At 38.2% G+C, this 24,877-nt stretch overlaps 4 protein-coding genes across 4 annotated transcripts; all 4 read left to right on the plus strand.

The window, feature by feature from the left end:
• Nucleotides 1-13,442: 13,442 nt before the first annotated feature.
• On the plus strand, nt 13,443-14,345 carry LOC127442143 (histone H1-like). The gene is made up of 2 exons (XM_051699987.1): nt 13,443-14,072; nt 14,199-14,345. Exons 1-2 carry the CDS (start codon nt 13,465-13,467, stop codon nt 14,227-14,229), a joined length of 639 nt encoding a protein of 212 aa, XP_051555947.1. The 5' UTR covers nt 13,443-13,464; the 3' UTR covers nt 14,230-14,345.
• Nucleotides 14,346-14,715: 370 nt separating this feature from the next.
• On the plus strand, nt 14,716-15,539 carry LOC127442347 (histone H2A-like). The gene has a single exon (XM_051700306.1). The coding sequence runs from the start codon at nt 14,738-14,740 to the stop codon at nt 15,122-15,124; it is 387 nt and encodes a 128-aa protein (XP_051556266.1). The 5' UTR covers nt 14,716-14,737; the 3' UTR covers nt 15,125-15,539.
• Nucleotides 15,540-17,430: 1,891 nt separating this feature from the next.
• LOC127442575 (histone H3-like) lies at nt 17,431-23,035 on the plus strand. Its single transcript, XM_051700715.1, has 2 exons — nt 17,431-17,776; nt 22,361-23,035. The coding sequence occupies exons 1-2, from the start codon at nt 17,446-17,448 to the stop codon at nt 22,681-22,683; spliced, it is 654 nt and encodes a 217-aa protein (XP_051556675.1). The 5' UTR covers nt 17,431-17,445; the 3' UTR covers nt 22,684-23,035.
• A 542-nt stretch (nt 23,036-23,577) lies between these two features.
• On the plus strand, nt 23,578-23,970 carry LOC127442549 (histone H2B-like). The gene has a single exon (XM_051700664.1). It carries the CDS (start codon nt 23,596-23,598, stop codon nt 23,968-23,970), a length of 375 nt encoding a protein of 124 aa, XP_051556624.1. The 5' UTR covers nt 23,578-23,595.
• Nucleotides 23,971-24,877: the final 907 nt, after the last annotated feature.

Below are 24,877 nucleotides of genomic sequence, written 5' to 3' on the forward strand. Positions count from 1 at the left end.
TGACACCCATAACAGGCTGACCCGACTCTAGCACAGCTTCTACAATTTCATTAGTTTGTTCCTGATTGCGGAGCTGGATGTCTTTCTGAAAAGGATATACACGAGCAGATTCTCTGCCCTTTTCAACCAATTTTCCTTTGTGAAGGCAATCGGAGCAGCCATATTCACCATTAAACTGTCTGAAATTCTGTATTAGAGGTCTGGCAAGTGTGTCACTCATCAGAACTAGAGGGATTACCTTTGTATTGATAGAAACACCTTTGTCCTTTTCCCATGTGAAACCACTGTCCTCTAGTTTTGCACATTCGTCTATAAAAGGAATGTTCTCATTTGAGGCTTCTCATCCCCAAACCACAGTCCACAAAGGAGTACATTATCCTGTCTCATTTTCAATGGCAACTCATTAATGGTGCATAAAAGGGGCCAAATACTACAAGGGGACTTTTTAAAAACTGGCACACCATCACAGCTAAATGTTAAGGTATGGGTTTGAAGGGGCGTATCCGAACCACTTAAAGCTTTCTGGTACAAAAAAACCATCACAAATATCACTGACAGATGTTGATGTTTCTGTTTGCCTTTGTACCAATTCGTTTGTAATTCCTGGCATTTGCAAAAGATTTTTTGTTTGATCTTCCAAGGAGAGGTATATGAAAAAATTATTGGTGAACCTACTGGCTTTGTCATGGGTAATGTTTCATTGAACACAATGAACATGGTCCATTCCAGCTGACATTATATTATTGCACTGTACACACACATAACAGATTCTTATAATGTCTTTGGTATCATCGAATGCTTTGTAATTGAGTATTTTGTCTCGCATACCGAATCATTACCACAAACAACATTTAGGATTTTTGTAATATCTTCAAGACAGTCATTGGTCAAACTGTGTTTGAGCTTAAGTGCCAGAAGAAGTAGTTGGGTTTGCTCTTTAGTTTGACCTGAATCCACTGGAACCTCTATCTGAACAGGACTGGAAGTGCACTCTTCATCAGGAGTAGTTGGCTGAGTATTGTCTTCTGGGAGGGTGTCTGAGATTTGCTTAAAAAAAAAAAGGAGAGAATTATGGGTCCTGTTAACATCACATTAAAACACTTCGATGTCAGAACTGCAGCCTAGTGGGCTGCATAGACATAGTGCACTATTTGGCATGTCCATTCAGTTTTGCCCAAATCAACTCTGGCATCGGCTGTCCAAGATTTTTACATTAATGCCTAGTGATTTCTTGAGAATGTAGGTAACCAAACAGTTGATGGCACCCATTGACTTCCATAGTATGAAACAAAAATACTAAGGAAGCCAACAGGGAACAAACTGTTTGGTTACCTACATTATTCAAAATATCTTCTTTTGTGTTCAACAGAAAAAAAAGAAAAAAGAAAAAAAAAATCATACAGGTTTAGAACAACTTGAGAGTAAATGATGACAGAATTTTCATTTTTGAGTGAACTATCCCTTTTAATCAATTAAAAAAAAAAAAAAAATGTAACAAATGTAAGCTGTGCAAATTACCAGTGAATCACCAATTATTAAGAAGCATACCTTATGACATTCCTTGATTACATTCTCAAGTTCTTCTGCTGCCTTAAATCTGAAAAAGAAAAACAAAATATATAATAAAGGAAAAATTTAAGTGCTTACTGCTTTTATAAAATTCTAAGTTTACTGCCATTAAAACTTCCAAAACCTGGCTAAAAGTGCCAAGCTGTCACTTCATTTTTTTTATATTTACTTGCTTGATAGTAACACCTTAGTTTCTGTTTTGGAATTAAGTTATTTCGCTCCAACTGATTCAAAAACCTTTGACTTACTAAAAAGAGCCACTCGTAAGATAAGGACGATAACTATAACAATAAATGTTTTAAGAATCATTCTATACTTAAAAGAATAGAGTTCACACCACAACTATAACGATTACAGCACAGATAAATGCTGCCATTGGAATCACTTATACAATAATGATTTTCTTTCTACAAGCAGAGGAATCAGACATACTCGCGCTATGTACCCTGATCAAAAGAGCCAATAACTTCGAGTCATTAATTCTGGAACTTGAGTACACTTGTAGTATGCTATGTTCTGTGGAATCACAAGAACTGACTATGAATCATTAGGGACTACACTGTTCGCACCATAAGCACTAGAAACAAAAATACACCCGCCAGAACAGCTGCGTGGAATAATTTATAGGCAAACAGTGTTAATCTAGCTAGCAGTGGGAGAAAACATTATCCACACACCTTTTTTTTAGTGCCCATCTTCAATGGTTCTTGAAGGAATTTCCTCTTCAGCATCAGTTAAATAACGTTTATACGAAATCCTTTGTAGAGGCTCGCTCATTGTGTCTGTGGTCTGTGCACCTCACAGTAAATCATATGCGACCTATTGATGAAATTAAGATAACAAAATAAAGGACAACATTGAGGATTTTTCGTAAAACACAAACGGTAAACATTTGTAATAAAGATTGAATGTTATTTATTGTGAAATCTATGCTTACCAAGCAGTTTTCCAGGGTATTCAAAAAATGCATCGTCGTGTTGCAGGATCCGTACGTTAATTGGCGCATGCAGCACAGTCTGCGCATGTGCATTGCCTTAGTAATGTTAGAGACATAATTAGATTTAAAAAAATAAAAAATAAAATATTTAAAGAATCCTAAAAAAAAATAATGTAAGCGCAATGGAAAAAAAATACATCAAGAAAAATAATCTTGTTTACATTTATTTTTTTTGTCTCCCATTTGCAGATAATTTAGCTTTTTTAAGCAAAAACTCACTTAATTTAGATTTTTTATTTTTATTTTTTTCCCAGAAAACAAGACATAATATCTTATGCCATATTACTTATCTAGAAAATGCATCTTGATTTAAGATTTTTTAGATATTTGGACCGGAAACAAGACAACAAATATTTTATTTTTTTATTTATTTATTATTTTTATTTTTTTGCAGTGTACAATCTCTTTATGAACTTTTTGAAGCGTCAAATTGGTAGTTGCGTGGACTGTCAATGGAGGGACAGAAATCTCTCAAATTTCATAAAAAATATCTTAATTTGTGTTTCGAAGATGAACGAAAGTTTTATGGGTTTGGAACAACACGAGGACGAGTAATTAATGACAGAATTTTCATTTTTGGGTGAACTATCCCTTTAAAATATAGCTGTGATTTTTGTCTCTTACAGTGGCAGTGAAGAAGAGGTTTCCCAGTGTGTCCAGAGGAGCTTTGGGGATTGCAGTGAAGTATGTTCCTTGCTTGATTTTTATTCAAATGTGTTACATACATGTTCACATTTTAGACATCAAATAAAGATTTTCTTCAAATTTTACGTGTGTGTATTTTCTTGTATTGAAGTATATGGAGGGCAAAATATATATTTTTTAATGCTTTTAATATATATATATATATATATATATATATATATATATTTTTTTTTTTTTTTTTTTTTTTTTCAAAAATGGCCAAAAAAATGAATTTGTAGAAAATGTATTTATGTAAATGTATTTTGACATATTTTAGCAAATACATGTTTTGGCCATTTTTTGTATATTTTGAAATATATTTAAAAACATATTTGAAAATATATTTTTTTACCGTATGGGATACCCAAGTCAGATACTCTGAAGAGAAAGAGTAAACCTTTTTGGCCATTTTTGTAAATATATTTTAAAAATATAAATATATTTTAAAAGCATTTAAAAATATATTTTGCCCTCCATATATTTCAATACAAGAAAATACAGACGTAACAGTTGAAAAAAATCTTTATTTGATGTCTAAAACGTGAATGTAACACATCTGAATAAAAATCAAGCAAGGAACATACTTTAAATTTCAAAAAATTAGCTTTTTTTTTTTTTCAAGCAGTCTCAGTTCCCCCAGCTTAGAATTCACTGCAATCCCCAAAGCTCCTCTGGACACACTGGGAAACCTCTTCTTCACTGCCACTGTAAGAGACAAAAATCACAGCTATATTTTAAAGGGATAGTTCACCCAAAAATGAAAATTCTGTCATTAATTACTCGTCCTCGTGTTGTTCCAAACCCATAAAACTTTCGTTCATCTTCGAAACACAAATTAAGATATTTTTTATGAAATTTGAGAGATTTCTGTCCCTCCATTGACAGTCCACGCAACTACCAATTTGACGCTTCAAAAAGTTCATAAAGAGATTGTACACTGCAAAAAAATAAAAATAATAAATAAATAAAAAAATAAAATATTTGTTGTCTTGTTTCCGGTCCAAATATCTAAAAAATCTTAAATCAAGATGCATTTTCTAGATAAGTAATATGGCATAAGATATTATGTCTTGTTTTCTGGGAAAAAAATAAAAATAAAAAATCTAAATTAAGTGAGTTTTTGCTTAAAAAAGCTAAATTATCTGCAAATGGGAGACAAAAAAAATAAATGTAAACAAGATTATTTTTCTTGATGTATTTTTTTTCCATTGCGCTTACATTATTTTTTTTTAGGATTCTTTAAATATTTTATTTTTTATTTTTTTAAATCTAATTATGTCTCTAACATTACTAAGGCAATGCACATGCGCAGACTGTGCTGCATGCGCCAATTAACGTACGGATCCTGCAACACGACGATGCATTTTTTGAATACCCTGGAAAACTGCTTGGTAAGCATAGATTTCACAATAAATAACATTCAATCTTTATTACAAATGTTTACCGTTTGTGTTTTACGAAAAATCCTCAATGTTGTCCTTTATTTTGTTATCTTAATTTCATCAATAGGTCGCATATGATTTACTGTGAGGTGCACAGACCACAGACACAATGAGCGAGCCTCTACAAAGGATTTCGTATAAACGTTATTTAACTGATGCTGAAGAGGAAATTCCTTCAAGAACCATTGAAGATGGGCACTAAAAAAAAGGTGTGTGGATAATGTTTTCTCCCACTGCTAGCTAGATTAACACTGTTTGCCTATAAATTATTCCACGCAGCTGTTCTGGCGGGTGTATTTTTGTTTCTAGTGCTTATGGTGCGAACAGTGTAGTCCCTAATGATTCATAGTCAGTTCTTGTGATTCCACAGAACATAGCATACTACAAGTGTACTCAAGTTCCAGAATTAATGACTCGAAGTTATTGGCTCTTTTGATCAGGGTACATAGCGCGAGTATGTCTGATTCCTCTGCTTGTAGAAAGAAAATCATTATTGTATAAGTGATTCCAATGGCAGCATTTATCTGTGCTGTAATCGTTATAGTTGTGGTGTGAACTCTATTCTTTTAAGTATAGAATGATTCTTAAAACATTTATTGTTATAGTTATCGTCCTTATCTTACGAGTGGCTCTTTTTAGTAAGTCAAAGGTTTTTGAATCAGTTGGAGCGAAATAACTTAATTCCAAAACAGAAACTAAGGTGTTACTATCAAGCAAGTAAATATAAAAAAAATGAAGTGACAGCTTGGCACTTTTAGCCAGGTTTTGGAAGTTTTAATGGCAGTAAACTTAGAATTTTATAAAAGCAGTAAGCACTTAAATTTTTCCTTTATTATATATTTTGTTTTTCTTTTTCAGATTTAAGGCAGCAGAAGAACTTGAGAATGTAATCAAGGAATGTCATAAGGTATGCTTCTTAATAATTGGTGATTCACTGGTAATTTGCACAGCTTACATTTGTTACATTTTTTTTTTTTTTTAATTGATTAAAAGGGATAGTTCACTCAAAAATGAAAATTCTGTCATCATTTACTCTCAAGTTGTTCTAAACCTGTATGATTTTTTTTTCTTTTTTCTTTTTTTTCTGTTGAACACAAAAGAAGATATTTTGAATAATGTAGGTAACCAAACAGTTTGTTCCCTGTTGGCTTCCTTAGTATTTTTGTTTCATACTATGGAAGTCAATGGGTGCCATCAACTGTTTGGTTACCTACATTCTCAAGAAATCACTAGGCATTAATGTAAAAATCTTGGACAGCCGATGCCAGAGTTGATTTGGGCAAAACTGAATGGACATGCCAAATAGTGCACTATGTCTATGCAGCCCACTAGGCTGCAGTTCTGACATCGAAGTGTTTTAATGTGATGTTAACAGGACCCATAATTCTCTCCTTTTTTTTTTTAAGCAAATCTCAGACACCCTCCCAGAAGACAATACTCAGCCAACTACTCCTGATGAAGAGTGCACTTCCAGTCCTGTTCAGATAGAGGTTCCAGTGGATTCAGGTCAAACTAAAGAGCAAACCCAACTACTTCTTCTGGCACTTAAGCTCAAACACAGTTTGACCAATGACTGTCTTGAAGATATTACAAAAATCCTAAATGTTGTTTGTGGTAATGATTCGGTATGCGAGACAAAATACTCAATTACAAAGCATTCGATGATACCAAAGACATTATAAGAATCTGTTATGTGTGTGTACAGTGCAATAATATAATGTCAGCTGGAATGGACCATGTTCATTGTGTTCAATGAAACATTACCCATGACAAAGCCAGTAGGTTCACCAATAATTTTTTCATATACCTCTCCTTGGAAGATCAAACAAAAAATCTTTTGCAAATGCCAGGAATTACAAACGAATTGGTACAAAGGCAAACAGAAACATCAACATCTGTCAGTGATATTTGTGATGGTTTTTTTGTACCAGAAAGCTTTAAGTGGTTCGGATACGCCCCTTCAAACCCATACCTTAACATTTAGCTGTGATGGTGTGCCAGTTTTTAAAAAGTCCCCTTGTAGTATTTGGCCCCTTTTATGCACCATTAATGAGTTGCCATTGAAAATGAGACAGGATAATGTACTCCTTTGTGGACTGTGGTTTGGGGATGAGAAGCCTCAAATGAGAACATTCCTTTTATAGACGAATGTGCAAAACTAGAGGACAGTGGTTTCACATGGGAAAAGGACAAAGGTGTTTCTATCAATACAAAGGTAATCCCTCTAGTTCTGATGAGTGACACACTTGCCAGACCTCTAATACAGAATTTCAGACAGTTTAATGGTGAATATGGCTGCTCCGATTGCCTTCACAAAGGAAAATTGGTTGAAAAGGGCAGAGAATCTGCTCGTGTATATCCTTTTCAGAAAGACATCCAGCTCCGCAATCAGGAACAAACTAATGAAATTGTAGAAGCTGTGCTAGAGTCGGGTCAGCCTGTTATGGGTGTCAAAGGACCAAGTACATTGTGTCGGCTTCCCAGTTTTGATGTCATTGAAGGGTATGTCCCAGACTACATGCATTCAGTACTTCTGGGTGTTGCAAGAACCGTAACAGGGCTGTGGTTAAACAGTGAAAACCATGAAAAGCACTGGTATATAGGTAGGTCTACACAATTGATAGATGAGTTACTTTTAAAGATTAAACCGCCATGTAATGTACCTCGTGTGCCAAGATCAGTCACATTGAGGAAATTCTGGAAAGCCTACGAGTGGTACATGTGGCTCTTTTATTATAGCTTACCTGTACTAAAAGGTGTCTTGCCAGAACCACTACTGAATCACTGGTCCAAACTAGTTAAGGGTGTATCACTTCTGTTGGGTGAAAATATAACCAGAGACCAGATTACTGAGTCTGAGGCACTTCTGACAGATTTTGTGAAAGACATGGATGTATACTATGGGGAAGCCAATATTTCTTATAATGTCCATCTTTGTCTCCATTTACCAAGAAGTGTAGTTAACTGGGGGCCTTAGTGGGCTCACTCTGCCTTTGTATGTGAGTCTTATAATGCTAAACTACTAGACATGATCAAAAGCACTCAAGGGGTTGCACTACAGATTGTCAAAACTTTTTGGTTACAAAAGGCTTTACCTTTTTATGGTCAGACTATCTTAAATGATGCCTCAAATGAATGCAAGGAGATCTTTGAAACTCTGACAAGACCAAAACAGTTGAAACATGTAACTCGTGCACGTGATATCACTGCATTCGATCGCCCTAAAGTGCGATTACTTGGGAGAGATGACTATATGGCACTGAGTTGTTATGGGGTACAAAGAGGCAGGGTAAAGTACTTTCAACTAATCATTACAAATGGCGAGGTGGTTCACTCAGAAGATTACAGCGGTGTATTTAAATGTAATTCCTTCACTGTTCTGTTGAATGATGACGATCAAAACTTTTTTAGGATTAAAAGATTCTTGATTTGTCAAAATGAAAATGAAGAGATGTGTTATGCCATTGGTAGATTCTATGAATGAGCAAAGCATAGTCTCTGTGAATTAATGACAAAAAGCTATGTGTACATTACAAAAGCAGTGCGATATATTATGCAATGTGGTATATTTTTGCAAAGTGATTTTAAAGCAATTTATGTAAATAATTTTACTTTCTCAATTTATTTTGTTATGCTTATATTTATAACACTATTTATATCATTATCATTTAAAAACCAAAAACTTAATTGATGTTTAATGGCAAAAAGTCAAATGTATGGTACATTAGCAGTATTATTTTTTTTTAATTTATTTATTTTTTTTTTTTGCATTGTTGTTGCTCTGTTTATCTTAAACAGAAAATGATACCGATGATTTTAATACTTTGTGTGTTACTATTAAAATATTATTTTGTATCCCTTAATGAATTAATGTCAAAAATTAAAGTGTACATAGCAATTTTGTGCATCGTTGTTGTTCTGGTTCCTTTTCAAAACATCATATCACACAGTAAACTTACTGCCTTGTTATCATTAAATGACCTACTGTATCCCTGACAGTTAATGTCAAAGTCAACTGTACACTACAGTAGTAGTGAGGTATTCTGTAATGTAACAATCAAATAAATAAACTTGATCTGTTATCTTATTCTTGCTAAACCTTTGGCTCTGTTTTTATTTGTAGCCAACAATTTTTTTGATGTTGTACATAAGATATATTCCTGTTACTCTACGGTAAACTATTTTAGAATGTAATTCTTTTGACACACTTTTTTTTTCTTTTTTTTTTTTTTTTTATATAATGGATACATTTGATCTCCATCCACATTCTGTAAGGTTGGAAATGTATTTTCTTGACCTTGAAATACATTTTGAAATATATTTTGTGAAATGAAGGTTCAAATTAAATATATTTTCGATTTCAAAAATATGTTTTATTGAGCTTCACAGTTACAACATATATTTGGCATATATTTAAAATATATTTTGGCTAGAAAAAATTTTTTTTTTTACCTTATGGGCACCATCGCTACAGTGCTTCTGGACAGGCTAAGCACCATACTCCCAAATGGACGGGGCTGCTGTAATGAGGGGAGGCACCAGCGGAGTGCAACGTAAGATAATGGATGTCTACAAAGGTGCTCACTACATCCACTGCTATGCACATCAGCTGAACCTCATCATGCAGCAGGCAACATCACACGTCCCCAGGATCGGCACTTTTTTTTTCCAACATTGGTGGACTTTCTGCCTTCTTCTCCAGGTCACCCAAGCGAATCACCGTGCTTGACCAAGTGGTTGTGCATAGACTCCCCAGAGCCTGTACAACACGGTGGCACTTCCACAGTTGGGCTGTTAACACCGTGTATGAGCATAAGGATGATCTCCTAAAGTGTTTCCAGACCATCAGAGACTCTGGGAACTTTGATCCCGCAACTGTCAAGAGAGGCTGGGGGCTTTGTGAGGATGCTTGAAGATGAGGTTTTCTGTTTTTTTCCTGGCATTGTTCCACAAGATCATGCCAAATGTAGACATGCTGTTCAACCAGCTGCAGAAGAGGAACATCGACCCCGTCTACATTAAAGCACTTGTCCAGAGGTTCACAGACAGCATACTAACGATCAGGTAAATAACTATATTTACTATTGGCTGATAAAGCTGTTGTTGTTAGAAAGATGAGTTGCTCACTTCCAGCAGTCTGTAAAAGCCTAAATGTGCCTTGCCAACAAACTGAATGATTGTCATAGAACACATCAATTTATTTTTTTTATTTATTATCATTAATTTTTGGACCAGGGCCTCGATTCCCTCTCTGTGTAAGGACAGTGCATCTGACCAGCAGCACCAGCCCATAAAGCGATGGAGGTTGCTGGGACCAGGAGAACAACAGAGGCTGGCTACAGAGGTAAAAAATAAAAATAAAAAAAATGAAACAGACACAGGATGGCATATTACCACAGCTGACTTCGGTCGAATGATGCAGCAGGCTGTCTGCAATTTAAATTTGCATTCATATTTTTGTTCACTCCGTGGATTCCAGGTTTATGACAGAGCAGTCACAAGCAGCATGATGACTTTTTTTTTTCATCCACACACATAGGAAAGGAATTCAGTGTATAAGGCATCCTCACATGTAACAGAAAATAGGTGGTTTATTTATTGACATGCACCTGTAGACCTTGTTTTGTTGGGGAAACCGATAGCAAGTTAAAGATCATGAGAAGTAAACATACTGTAAAGTGCAATTAAGAATACTGGTGTTAAAACCTTAGTAATCATATAGTTGACTTGGACATAGGCATGTGTTCAGTCAGAATCACTTTCATCAAAATAGCTTTATTGTAAATTCATTCATCTCTGATTTTCCTCTTTGGGCATGTGCAAGTGAATGACATTGTCTTTATAACCAGATATGTGATAGTATTTCAGCAAAACTACAATGACAACAATGTCAAATTATCAAGCAATGCAAAAAGACAATTATCTTTCTTCCTTAGGATGCCATACACAATACCCAGAAGGATGTTTGATTTTCAAGTAAAAACATGACATTGTACTCACTGTTTTGGGAGATACTGATGAAAAATAGTCGAAACAGTTGGTGGTGGCCTTATGAATCCATGCACAAAAGGTGTGGATGTTGCAGTGTTTTCTAACTTTAAAAACATAAATCTAGTTTCATTTTACACAGTAGCTGCTGTTAGCATTGAGATAATTTGTAAAGGTACACAAACTACATGAGCTAAATACTTTATTACATTAACAATATATATAAAAAAACAAATCAAACCATGTGCTGAATGAAAAAAAAGCAACCATGGCATCATTTTTCAGACCCTTTGAGTCCCGCAGTTGCCTCCAGCATGGAAAAGCAATGCCAATGTTAATTGACGTTTTTTCATTGTAGAAGTTTCTAACACGGTCTTTCTTTTCTTGTTTCCTTTTACTGGTGGTTTAGGAGGAACATACTGGTTAACTTGTGCGTACTCTTACGATTTTGACGTGAGATTGCGTTGATAGGTTTCTCTAACAAGGAATTCCACACTACGTGGAAGTGTGTTTTTGGAGGCAGAGCTTACAGCTAATTGTGGTGAGTGACACACACACACACAGCAGATGAGGACCAGATGTTTTAAGTCACTCTCATCCCTCAGAATTTTGTGCACACCATTGTACACTCCTGTCATCACAGATGCATTATCAGTGTCAATGCTATACAGGTTCTCCCTCTTGAGGCCACACTTCCCAAGAAAAGCTAGAACTTCTCTGGTTATTGATCTAGCCTCCCCTCCCTCCAGCTCAACGAGGCCTAGGTAAGTGGCCACCACATTTCCCTTGTCTTCACTAAAGTACTGAACTACGATCCCAAGGTACTTTGAGACACTTCCATCGTTGCTTTCATCAAGAAGGATGCTGTATTGGCTGTCACCAATATCAGCCACCAGTCTTTTAAGAAAATATGAGGCCAACACACCGTTGATCATTTCAGTTGGTATGGTGCATCCGAAAATGTCTGGCTGCACTGGAATCCGGAAAAGCAGCCTTACATGCCTGACCAATGTGGTCACACGAGAGAATGGAACAATGCTCTGCAATAGCCATTGTAGCCTCTGCCTGTTTCACAGAGTCAGTGCTTTTTTGTAGAAAATGGCAATGTAGATTGCTTTGCTTGGTTATATGGCTTGGACTGAGTTGACACCTGCTTCTTAATGTCAGACAACTTGGCACATAAATCTGTCTTGCAGTAAAGACAATAAGCCCTTGTGTCATTGCCCACATAGGGCTTCAGCCACCCCTTGAATTCAGGAATTAACTCCCATTCTTTTTTATATTTTGGGAGTATATTTTAGTGTGACATGTTAGCTATTTATATGATGTAAAATGTAATTTGTAACGTATTTCAATAGATTACTCAAGGTCGGTAACGTATTCTAAATACTTTGGATTACTTCTTCAGCACTGGTAGATTTTTTCACTTGTTTTGACTATAAAAACTCTGCAAGTACAGTAAGACAAAATACACATGTTAAAAATACATTCTCTGAAAAACCAAAATATCTTATGCAGTGTTGTTTCTAAAACAAGATCAATCAAATTGATCTTGTTTTAAGGATTTTTAGATATTTTTACTGGAAAATTATAATCAAAAATACGAATTTTGCCCTAATATCTTACTAGAAAAAAAGAAATGATTATCCTACGTGAATTTTCTTGATAAAAAAAATATGATCGTGTCTGGTAACATGTGCATGCAAAATGGCTAGAAATAGCATTTTAGCTCAGCGTAAAGCTGACAATTTACGCAAGGTTTATTTCTATTTCTTCTGCTCCAAACTTACTTCTCTGTCTGCTCGAATGAATGTAACACATCATAAGAAAGTGTTTCACCGCTGTTCAAATGCACTTTGGATCACATCATTTATATGTATGAATGTTTTCCATCTGAAAGGACTAAATATTAAATGAAACAAATGACAATAAAATGCAAAGTAATCTCTTCAATAATCAAAATACTTTTTGAATGTAACTGAATTCTAATTACCATTGATTTACATTGTAACTGTAGTGGAATACAGTTACTTAGATTTTGTATTTTAAATACGTATTCCCGTTACATGTATTTCATTACTCCCCAACCCTGGTTACACATAACTGTTCATGCCAATGAATCATTTGGATTTGTCTCAGACACGTTTACTGAAACTATAATTATTTTAATTACAAAGCTTCGTAGATTCAACGTCTGTGTCTGATTTTAGACAAATTACAACCAACAAAGACACAAGAAGCAGCAGCTGAACAGGCACGAGTCACAAACAGACACGTGTGCTTCAATCTGCCCAAAACAACTACTGTATGAAACAGTCCACAAGTCCCTCAGTGATGCTCATTTCATTAAAGACATTTCCAAAGTGTGTGTTGAAAAGACAGAAGACGCGTTCAACCTATTATAAACATTTCTACATGAAAATCACATCCAAATCACATGCGGCTTTTCCCAATAGCTGGTGCGCGATGTGGATCTGAAGTTTAGACATAAAACTAAAAGTTTCCTCGTCGCGTGTTTTTGTCTCCAGATAAAGCGCAGAACTCCTGTTCTGTGTTCACATTGTTTTCACTCCATTAAACTGTTTTCTCGCTCCAGTTTTGCTCTAAATGTGAGAGGAGAAAACACAAGTGCGAGCGGCTCTCGGAGGCACACAGACACTGACACGAGCGGATTGAGTCTTTCAGGTTCTCATGAGGGTTTTAAGAGCGCAGCGCCGCTCAGTCGCTGTTTATTACTGAACTCAGTGCTCGTGTGTGTGTGAGATTACAGGTCCGATCAGAAAGATGGCAGAAACCGCTCCAGCTGCAGCCGCCCCGCCGGCCAAAGCGCCCAAGAAGAAATCTGCTGCTAAACCCAAGAAAACGGGTCCAAGCGTCGGTGAACTCATCGTCAAAACTGTGTCCGCATCCAAGGAGAGGAGCGGCGTGTCTCTCGCCGCCCTGAAGAAAGCTCTCGCCGCCGGTGGATACGATGTGGAGAAGAACAACTCCCGCGTCAAGATCGCCGTTAGGAGTCTGGTGACTAAAGGCACTCTGGTCCAGACCAAAGGGACCGGCGCCTCCGGCTCATTCAAGCTCAACAAGAAACAAGCCGAGAGCACGAAGAAACCCGTCAAGAAAGCCGCTCCTAAAGTCAAGAAGCCCGCAGTCAAGAAACCCGCCGCTGCTAAGAAGCCCAAGAGTGCCGCGACTAAGAAACCTGCCGCCAAGAAATCTCCCAAGAAGGCGAAGAAACCAGCAGCCGCCAAAAAGGCAACGAAGAGCCCCAAGAAGGCCAAGAAACCAGCAGCCGCCAAGAAAGCCGCCAAGAGCCCCAAAAAGGCCAAAGCTGCCAAACCCAAAACGGCAAAGACTAAAGCAGCCAAGCCTAAAAAAGCAGCTCCCAAAAAGAAGTAAATGAACTCACAGAGTTTCTTCCTCAAAACGGCTCTTTTAAGAGCCACCCACTAATTCATATGAAAGAGCAACACTTCGATTTGTTTTAATATTTTTATTTATTTTGTAATGCTGTATTACAGATTGGTTGTTAGAGGACACAATCACTCCTGACTATGAATGAAACCAAAAGCTGCATATTCAGAAAATGGCAAACCCGGTAATGAAACATGTTATTCAGTGTAAGTTTCACCCGCCTGAAGAGTTTAAGTGTTGAGTTTAAAATCAAGTGTTTCATAAAACCATAAAATGAAGGTTAGTGCAATTATCTGACAACATTTTATATGTATAATTGCATTGATTGTGCCTGTATCAGTGAAATATATCTAATTTATTTCAGGTCAGATATATTTGACCATAATATCATTTATTATTATTGATGTTGAATTTTACATTAAACTGGATTTAAGACTCATTCAGCTGGAAGTTTCTCATCAACACTGAATATAGCAGAGAAATAAGAGGGAGGAGTTTAGAGATTTAGGGAAGTGCTGTGATTGGTTAGAATGTTTTACAGGCTCCAGCCAATAGAAGACTGACAGACTCCTTTAAATACTGTTAACCGTCTCCTCTCAGTTATTCTCTTTGTACCGTGTGTTCAAGTAGTTTGAACAGGTTGAAAATGAGCGGCAGAGGTAAAACCGGCGGTAAAGCTCGTGCGAAGGCTAAAACTCGCTCATCTAGGGCAGGACTGCAGTTCCCCGTCGGCCGTGTGCACAGACTGCTCCGCAAAGGAAACTACGCTGAGCGCGTCGGTGCCGGTGCTCCAGTTTATCTGGCCGCTGTGCTCGAGTATCTCACCGCTGAGATCCTGGAGTTGGCCGGAAACGCCGCTCGGGACAACAAGAAGACTCGTATCATTCCCCGTCACCTGCAGCTGGCAGTGCGGAACGACGAGGAGTTGAACAAACTCTTGGGTGGAGTGACCATCGCTCAGGGTGGTGTGCTGCCCAACATCCAGGCTGTGCTGCTGCCCAAGAAGACCGAGAAACCCGGCAAGACCAAGTAAACGGACTGCAGTCTGTTTCACTGAAACACAAAGGCTCTTTTAAGAGCCACACACTTGAACTATAAGAGAGGGATTGTTCTTCTACTCAAACGTTTAATTAATCGTAATACAAACTTGAATGAAATGAAGTGAAACACTTCGAAATGTGTGTCACCTACAGATTATTTTCTGTTTTTAGCACGTTTCTCTGATAACTAATAAAGTGTAGGTTGAATTACAGTTGCAATTGTGGCATTCATGCAGTATAAATAATGAACAAGAAACCCTGTGATTTCATTTATATATCGATTTTAATCCAATGCTTATAGGTGTATACAGGTGCATCTCAAATTAGAATGTGGAAAAGTTCATTTATTTCAGTAATTCAACTCAAATTGTGAAACTCATGTATTAAATAAATTCAGTGCACACAGACTGAAGTAGTTTAAGTCTTTGGTTCTTTTAATTGTGATGATTTTGGCTCACATTTAACAAAAACCCACCAATTCACTATCTCAACAAATTAGAATATGGTGACATGCCAATCAGCTAATCAACTCAAAACACCTGCAAAGGTCTCCTGAGCCTTCAAAATGGTCTCTCAGTTTGGTTCACTAGGCTACACAATCATGGGGAAGACTGCTGATCTGACAGTTGTCCAGAAGACAATCATTGACACCCTTCACAAGGAGGGTAAGCCACAAACATTCATTGCCAAAGAAGCTGGCTGTTCACAGAGTGCTGTATCCAAGCATGTTAACAGAAAGTTGAGTGGAAGGAAAAAGTGTGGAAGAAAAAGATGCACAACCAACCGAGAGAACCGCAGCCTTACGATTGTCAAGCAAAATCGATTCAAGAATTAGGGTGAACTTCACAAGGGATGGACTGAGGCTGGAGTCAAGGCATCAAGAGCCACCACACACAGACGTGTCAAGGAATTTGGCTACAGTTGTCGTATTCCTCTTGTTAAGCCACTCCTGAACCACAGACAACGTCAGAGGCGTCTTACCTGGGCTAAGGAGAAGAAGAACTGGACTGTTGCCCAGTGGTCCAAAGTCCTCTTTTCAGATGAGAGCAAGTTTTGTATTTCATTTGGAAACCAAGGTCCTAGAGTCTGGAGGAAGGGTGGAGAAGCTCATAGCCCAAGTTGCTTGAAGTCCAGTGTTAAGTTTCCACAGTCTGTGATGATTTGGGGTACAATGTCATCTGCTGGTGTAGGTCCATTGTGTTTTTTGAAAACCAAAGTCACTGCACCCGTTTACCAAGAAAATTTGGAGCACTTCATGCTTCCTTCTGCTGACCAGCTTTTTAAAGATGCTGATTTCATTTTCCAGCAGGATTTGGCACCTGCCCACACTGCCAAAAGCACCAAAAGTTGGTTAAATGACCATGGTGTTGGTGTGCTTGACTGGCCAGCAAACTCACCAGACCTGAACCCCATAGAGAATCTATGGGGTATTGTCAAGAGGAAAATGAGAAACAAGAGACCAAAAAATGCAGATGAGCTGAAGGCCACTGTCAAAGAAACCTGGGCTTCCATACCACCTCAGCAGTGCCACAAACTGATCACCTCCATGCCACGCCGGATTGAGGCAGTAATTAAAGCAAAAGGAGCCCCTACCAAGTATTGAGTACATATACAGTAAATGAACATACTTTCCAGAAGGCCAACAATTCACAAAAAAATGTTTTTTTATTGGTCTTATGATGTATTCTAATTTGTTGAGATAGTGAATTGGTGGGTTTTTGTTAAATGTGAGCCAAAATCAAAACAATTAAAAGAACCAAAGACTTAAACTACTTCAGTCTGTGTGCACTGAATTTATTTAATACATGAGTTTCACAATTTGAGTTGAATTACTGAAATAAATGAACTTTTCCACGACATTCTAATTTATTGAGATGCACCTGTATTTTGATTTTAACCCCGCACAACTACGCAAATGCGTTAATTTACTATTATTTCCTGTGATTATAATAATTAAATCTGCCACTGCTATTAAATGCTTGTGATTAGTTGTGGCCAGTCATGAGGCTACATTCATTATTTAAAATAAATGAAAGTACTTGAGTACAAAAGCTAGACAAAGAAATGTGAAGCGTTTATTTCATGCGCATATAAACTGAACAGAAGATTTTGAGCGGGAAACTGTCGCCGCTTGTTTGAAAAGACGCGCCGCACAGTCATTGGCCAACTGTCATGCGTACACGTCCACATCAGCCAATCACACGCCTCTAAACCCTCACCACACTGCGCGCGTGATCGTCCTCGGCTTTAAAGTGCAGTGGTGTAACGCTGATCTTCATTTACTCTGTTTAACGGAGAAGTGAATCTCGTCATCATGGCAAGAACCAAACAGACCGCTCGTAAGTCCACTGGTGGAAAAGCCCCGAGGAAGCAGCTCGCTACTAAAGCCGCCCGTAAAAGCGCCCCCGCCACTGGTGGCGTCAAGAAGCCTCATCGTTACAGGCCCGGTACCGTGGCGCTGAGAGAGATCCGCCGTTATCAGAAGTCCACTGAACTGCTGATTCGCAAACTGCCTTTCCAGCGTCTGGTGAGAGAAATCGCTCAGGATTTCAAGACGGATCTGCGCTTCCAGAGCTCCGCCGTCATGGCCCTGCAGGAGTCCAGCGAGGCTTATTTGGTCGGTCTGTTCGAGGACACCAACTTGTGTGCCATCCATGCCAAGAGGGTCACCATCATGCCCAAAGACATTCAGCTGGCACGCCGCATTCGTGGAGAGCGCGCTTAAATCCACAGCGGCGTCATTCACATCAACACCAAAGGCTCTTTTAAGAGCCAATTCAGTTACACTCAACGAGTCTATTTCCAGTTCAGTTTCAATCATCATTATTGTTGGTAGTTTATAAATCGATTTGTGTGTCTGGTAGACTTTGAACCCGTTAACATAAACGCAAAGTCATATCGATATTATTGTTTATTTTTTGCTCCACATTGTTTCTTGAACTTTGTAAATGTCTAGTTTACTATATTCTGAATGTGCTATAATATAAACCACTAAACAGTATACTTCATTTTAACAACCTGTTTAAATGGGTGAACTTCAGATCTGTGTTGCTATCAGGTCCTGTAGACAATGGTAAAATTTCTGTTTGAAGTCCCAACAATTGTGTGCTGCTCTTGTGTACTTGTATTAGATCACTTAAGTATTTAATAAACGTATTTAAACCGCAAAATAACAGGTAACTATATTCTAATTAAACCAAACACTGAAGAATTCAAATGTTCTTAAAAATCATTGAAGAATAACATGGAAAAAAAAAATTAAAATAATAATACAGTACCCAGTAGTGATGGGCATTTTGGCTCTCAAATGGCTCTTTAAAAAAAAAAAAAAAAAAAGTTTTGTATGTTTTCCAAGTCAAACAGTTTGCAATAGTTTGACTGATTGGTGTTAAAACAATTCTAATTAAATTATTAAATGAAATCATACCCCACCTTGACCACAGTGTATATAAAAATGCATTGGTTTGCATTTAAAGTATAACTTTTAAATGTATATAAACAAAGTGCATATAATTCTAACCATTCAAAACGAATAAATCTGAACAGCATAGCAGAATATTGCACCATATCAAAGAAAAAGAAAAAAACAATGTGCAAAACTGCAGCATCCCACTTAAAACCTTAAACTGGTCCCTCTTTTCTCTCTCTATTGCCATATATTAACCAGCAGCACACAGCAATGCCGACTATATTTTGCTTTTATGAGAGATTTGCATTCAGAAATGCAAGCTGCCTCACTTTCGAGGGGCTGATGCGGTTTCTTCTCTCAGTAATTATTTGTCCCGTTTTCGAGAAGACCCTCTCATAGGGAACGGATGTGGCCACTATGCAGAGTCTCCCTGTCATGACGTGTGTAAGCCGTGGGTAGACAGAGGCCTTGTCCTTCCACCAGCTCAGAGGATCTGCAGACCAAATCAGGTTATTCTTTGAAGAGCCTCATCAATCGCTCTGGCATCACCGAAGGCTAACTTCTTAAACCTGGGGTCAAGTGCAGTGGTTTCTGATAGCACGTGATTATATTCCATTCTCTGGAACTTTCTGTCCATTGATGAACATAGAGTGTCCATCAGCTCTGTCACATGTGCTGTGGTTACGTTTGCTTCTCTCTGGCAGCTGGCTGTGATTCGCTGCAGACCCTTACACAGGAGTATCATTTTTGAGGCTGTCACATAGCTGAAAAGAGAGAACAGTAATGTATTAGTCCAGGTTCATGTTTTGTCTACTGATACTACATTCTCATCTACTGCTCATATATATATATATATATATATATATATATATATATATAATACTGGATTAAATAATGATGTAGTAATTGCTTACTGTACCTCTCTCTACTGATCTCCACAGTGACCTGCTCAAAGGGTACCAGGACTCTGCACACCTCCTCCACCACCTCCTATTTCACTTGGGTCAGAGCATCAACAGGTGCATTGACAATGGCCAGGGTAGAGATGATGGCATCCTTTGACTCAAGAAACCGCTTCAACATTTAAAATGTTGAATTCCAACTTGTAGTGCAGTCTTTTTTAGGCCTCAGCTCAGGCATCCCCATCTGTCCTTGTGTAGACTTTAGTTTTTCAGCACCTACTGTGCTCCTGTGGAAGTATTCCACAGCTGCTTTCACTTTGTCCACAGTGGGCTTAATCACCTTCAGAGCATCTCTTACAATCAAGTTGATTGTGTGGGCAAGACATGGATGATGGGTCCATTTTAACATTTTCATGGCTTCTGTTATGTTAGCTGCATTGTCGCTAACACAACAGACCTCTTTTCCGTCTACTTGCCATTCTCTGGCCACTCTCAACAGTTCCTCTGCCAAGTTCTCTGAGGCATGTCTATCGCTGAACTCAAAGCTGTCCAGAAGACAGCTAGACATCCAGAAATCTTCAATGAAGTGACATGTAATCAACATGTAAGAAGTGGTTACCCTTGATGTCCAGCAGTCATTGGTAAGGCAAACTGCAGTAGCTTTTTGGACTCTTTCCCGCGCTGAAGCCTGCGTGCTCTCATACAATTGTGGAATAAGTGATTTTGAAAGGGTTATCCTGCTTGGAATTGTGTACATTGGATTTAGACTATTGCTATCATTTCTAAAACCTCTGACATCCACGGTCGAAAATGGCTGGAAATCAGAGAGAATCATTTTAGCCAATGCAATATCAATTTGGCCTTGTTTTGCTACAGACATAGACTTTGGCATAAACTGGGCCATAGAAGACTGCATTGCTTTGGGTCGCGGAGTAGGCCTACTTGACTGGGTGGATACATCTCCACGTGTGGAGGTGCTGGCTACACCACTATCACTAGCAGGCCCGCTGGTTTCTCGAAGCTCCGCTACATCTAGCTTCACAGTTGGGTGCACAGTTCGCATATGCCGGTGTAGGTTGTGCGTAGAACCGGCTTTATACGAGATTTTTTTTGGCAAATTCTACACTGTGCTCTAACATGTGTACATTATTAAAATGCATCCAAATGCTACTGTGCTTCCGACTCGTTTTCCAGCTGTTGTTTTCACAGCTATCCTTCCTCTCTCTCCTCAGCTGCTTAGTGTGTGACTGTGTCTGTGAGCGAGTTGGCTCCGCCTTCCCTCGCGCATCTTTGGTTCATTGGTTGACACAGCGTGTCTGATTGACAGGAACAACAGGTGAGGCTGTTAGTCTGAGCAGACTGAACAAATGTGTGTGCGCTTGAGCATTTAGGCCTATATTATTTTATTCCTTTATTCGTTCTTTGAATTCGTTAATTCTATTCATTTAAATCTTTTAATTATTCATATCTTAATTTTTTATATATTTTTATAAATAGATTCAGCTCTTCTGATATGCGAGCCAGCTCCCAACGTTCACCTACAAGAGCCGGCTCTTAGAGCCCACTCGTTCGCGAACGACCCATCACTAGTTATTAGTCACAGGGAGCCATAAATATGAGTTGTGCAGCTTAAATTCATCACTGTATTTTATGTAACAACTGTTAAAAATATGACTTCAGTTTTGTGCTTATGCACAAGCAGCTGGCCTAAGAGACCATTTTGAATGCAAGGGAGAGTGAATATATATTCCACATATCTTGGTTGTTTTTAGTAACAAGTCTTCTCTCCCTATACCTGGTCCCACCACAAGGCCGTGCAGAATCGGTAGCCATTTTTTTATCTCTTCAACTGCATTAAGACTGTCCCTTGATACACACACACGCAAAGTGAAGACCAGTAGCTGAAAGGGAAATAAATGTGTAAATGCCTCTGTAGTTCAAATTAATTGTATGTCTTTTAATTGTAATAATTTTAATTTCTTTTTACTATGATCAGCCTTGTTGTCTAGTTGAGCTAGCTACCATTCATTGAAATTAGGTGTACTAATATGGTACGGTCTTATACTAAGTGTTGCTAACTTTAACAAATCTAATCACCGAAGATACACTTTGTATGTTACCGAACGCCAATAACTGCAATTAATTTGTGGTAAATGTAGGCCAACTGACATCAAATCAAATCAAATCAAATCACTTTATTGTCACACAGCCATATACACAAGTGCAATGGTGTGTGAAATTCTTGGGTGCAGTTCCGATCAACATAGCAGTCGTGACAGTGATGAGACATATAGCAGTTTACAATAACATCAAATTAACACAACACAATTTAAAATCTAATATACACATAATTACACACAACAGTCTACAAATAATAACATACACTGTTCAGTATACAATACGCACTATATAGATACACATTATTCAATAAAAATAAAAAATAAAAATATATAAAAAAGTATATATATATGTATATATAGAATGTACAGTATTGTACTGATTGTAACATCTGGTTATGGTAGCTAGTGAAGTGTTTCTCACATTAAATAACTGCAATTAGAATCTAACAAGCTATTATTTAAATATAAAAATAAAATAAAAAAGAAAATGCAGTCATTTCATCAAGTTACCATCGAGTGTGCTTGAGAAACACTGAAATGAATGGTGTTCAGTGTTTGGAACTATCGGTTGCCCCACGACACGCGTCACTTCCGCATTGTCCGATTACAACAGAAGTCTATGGCAGTGACGCAACTCTCTTTTCAATGGCTCTGGGTCAGACATGTGAACTGTGACAACGACAAACACGTGACGTGCCGTTGGCTCCGCCTTCAGTGTGGTGTTTCTACTAGGTCCTGTAGGCACATGTAAACGTTTTATGTCGTAGCTCCACTTCTCACATTCAGTTGATCTTCGAGCTGTAATCATCATGTCTGGAAGAGGTAAAGGCGGTAAAGGACTCGGGAAAGGAGGCGCTAAGCGTCACCGCAAAGTGTTGCGTGATAACATCCAGGGAATCACCAAACCCGCCATCCGTCGTCTCGCTCGCCGTGGCGGTGTCAAGCGTATCTCCGGTCTGATCTACGAGGAGACCCGCGGTGTGTTGAAGGTGTTTCTGGAGAACGTTATCCGTGATGCCGTCACCTACACTGAACACGCCAAGAGAAAGACCGTCACTGCCATGGACGTTGTGTACGCGCTGAAACGACAGGGACGAACTCTGTACGGCTTCGGAGGATAAACGACTTGATTCTCATCAGACAAACCCAACGGCTCTTTTAAGAGCCACACACACTCTCACATGAAGAGTCAATGTTAGAACTGTAGTGATTTTTAGTTTTAATCACTTGTTGTAAATTATGAGCAAGTTGTACCTTTAGAAAGTTCCAGTATTTTTGGAAACGGGAATGAAAGTCACGGGTTAGCTGCAGTTGATGAAAAATTAAGACATCTTCTTTTTCTCCCTGAATAAACATGAATTACCAAAAATCTGTGCTGTTAGATTATTACATATTACTCACATTATGTTCAAACACATAATTATAGATTGTTTCTATGTGCGCGTGTCCGTGATATTACAGTCATTTTTTTATTTGCAGCACAAATACATGTATTTCTTTCCCAAAGCGAATTAAGAAATGAGGAAAAATAAAAGTAGACCAAAACTGTACCAAATGCAGGTCAGTATAAAATATAGAAAATTAGATTAAAAAAATAAAAAATACAACGGTTTATTGTGTTTAATGGTTTCAAGAATGTTTGTTTATGGTTATAAACCACAAAAGTACTCACAGAAAAGTATTGAAATCATTTGTGAAAAATGATGTCATTACATTACATTACATTATTTTACTAGAAAATAAGAAATAATGAGCGGGAGAACTGAACTAAGGAAACTGAGTCTCGTGTGGGATGGTGATTTTCAAACATGAGGTGGTAAGTGGGACTTTCATTTGGAAGCCTCTGATTGGCTCTTTTCCCTGCCCGTCACACTTGTAGCTGTCCAATGAAATCATGTTGTAGGTTTGGCCAATAAAAACACGCAATCAGAGGTGCGCATTAACTGTTTGGGAAATTAGCATAGAGGAGGGGATAATTGTGCTTGTGTGTGTTGCTCAATACTTACACATTGACATTGTTTCGTTGTGATATCATGCCTGAACCAGCGAAGTCCGCCCCGAAGAAGGGATCTAAAAAGGCCGTCACGAAGGCCGCCGGTAAGGGAGGAAAGAAGCGCAGGAAGTCTAGGAAGGAGAGTTACGCTATCTACGTGTACAAAGTCTTGAAGCAGGTTCATCCTGACACCGGGATCTCCTCCAAGGCGATGGGCATCATGAACTCCTTCGTCAACGACATCTTCGAGCGCATCGCCGGTGAGTCGTCTCGTCTCGCTCACTACAACAAGCGCTCCACCATCACATCGAGAGAGATCCAGACCGCCGTGCGTCTGCTGCTGCCCGGTGAACTGGCCAAACACGCCGTGTCTGAGGGGACAAAGGCTGTCACCAAGTACACCAGCTCCAAGTAAAAAGTGTCATGAAGCTTTCAGCTGCACCCAAAGGCTCTTTTAAGAGCCACCCATATACTCGTTTGAAGAGTTAATTGCTCCAGTGCGAACGAGGAAGAGAATATAAACTGGTTTGTTTTCAGCCAAAAATCAGTAATCCAATAGATATATTAGTGATTGGTGTTCCTGCTCTTTTGGCTCCCAAACAGCTCTTTAAAAAAATAAGTACACAATGTACACAGTTTGTAAGTGTACAAACTGTGTACATTGTGCTTTATTGGGAAGGTTTTAATACTGTAATATTTTTTTAACGCAGAACACATTGGCTTCACTGTGAAAGCGCATAGCTTCTCATGGAACATGCATGCAGAGTGCTCACTGTTTCTGCTGTTTCAGTAATCTGAAAATATTTGCAACTGCAAGAAAAGTGTTGTCCATGAGAACACTGCAAATGATCTCAGACCATCTCAAGAGGTGCTCTAAGTTTAGTTTGCTTGATTTCCACAGAGCAGTTCACGTTTGCACGCATTGTGAATGAATGAATTCAGCAATGAAAGCAACATTGCTTAATTCCAAACATTTGTGGCTGAATATTTTACCATACAGGTGGCTGGTGAAATTGGGCATTCACAGCCACTGTGGCTGGTGGGCAAAAGGTTTTAATCCTTTTACCCCAGTGTTGCTATGAAAACCACATCTTTCTGTTTTCCTGCTCCAATTTTCCTTTGTTCTACCGATGATCTACCATCATCACTTAAGAAATTAGATTTTACCCAAGTTATGAGATTGCAGTCTGAATTGAATGTGGTGACACAAAAAAGCATGCACCGTGAAATAACAACAAAACAGCGCACCTTTCTATTGCATTCGCCTTTCTATTGCGTTCACTGGATGTAATCAACAACAAACACGTTGACTGGTTCAGTCT

The sequence above is a fragment of the Myxocyprinus asiaticus genome, chromosome 1, assembly GCF_019703515.2.
Source record: "Myxocyprinus asiaticus isolate MX2 ecotype Aquarium Trade chromosome 1, UBuf_Myxa_2, whole genome shotgun sequence".
NCBI classification, from domain to species: Eukaryota; Metazoa; Chordata; class Actinopteri; order Cypriniformes; family Catostomidae; genus Myxocyprinus; species Myxocyprinus asiaticus.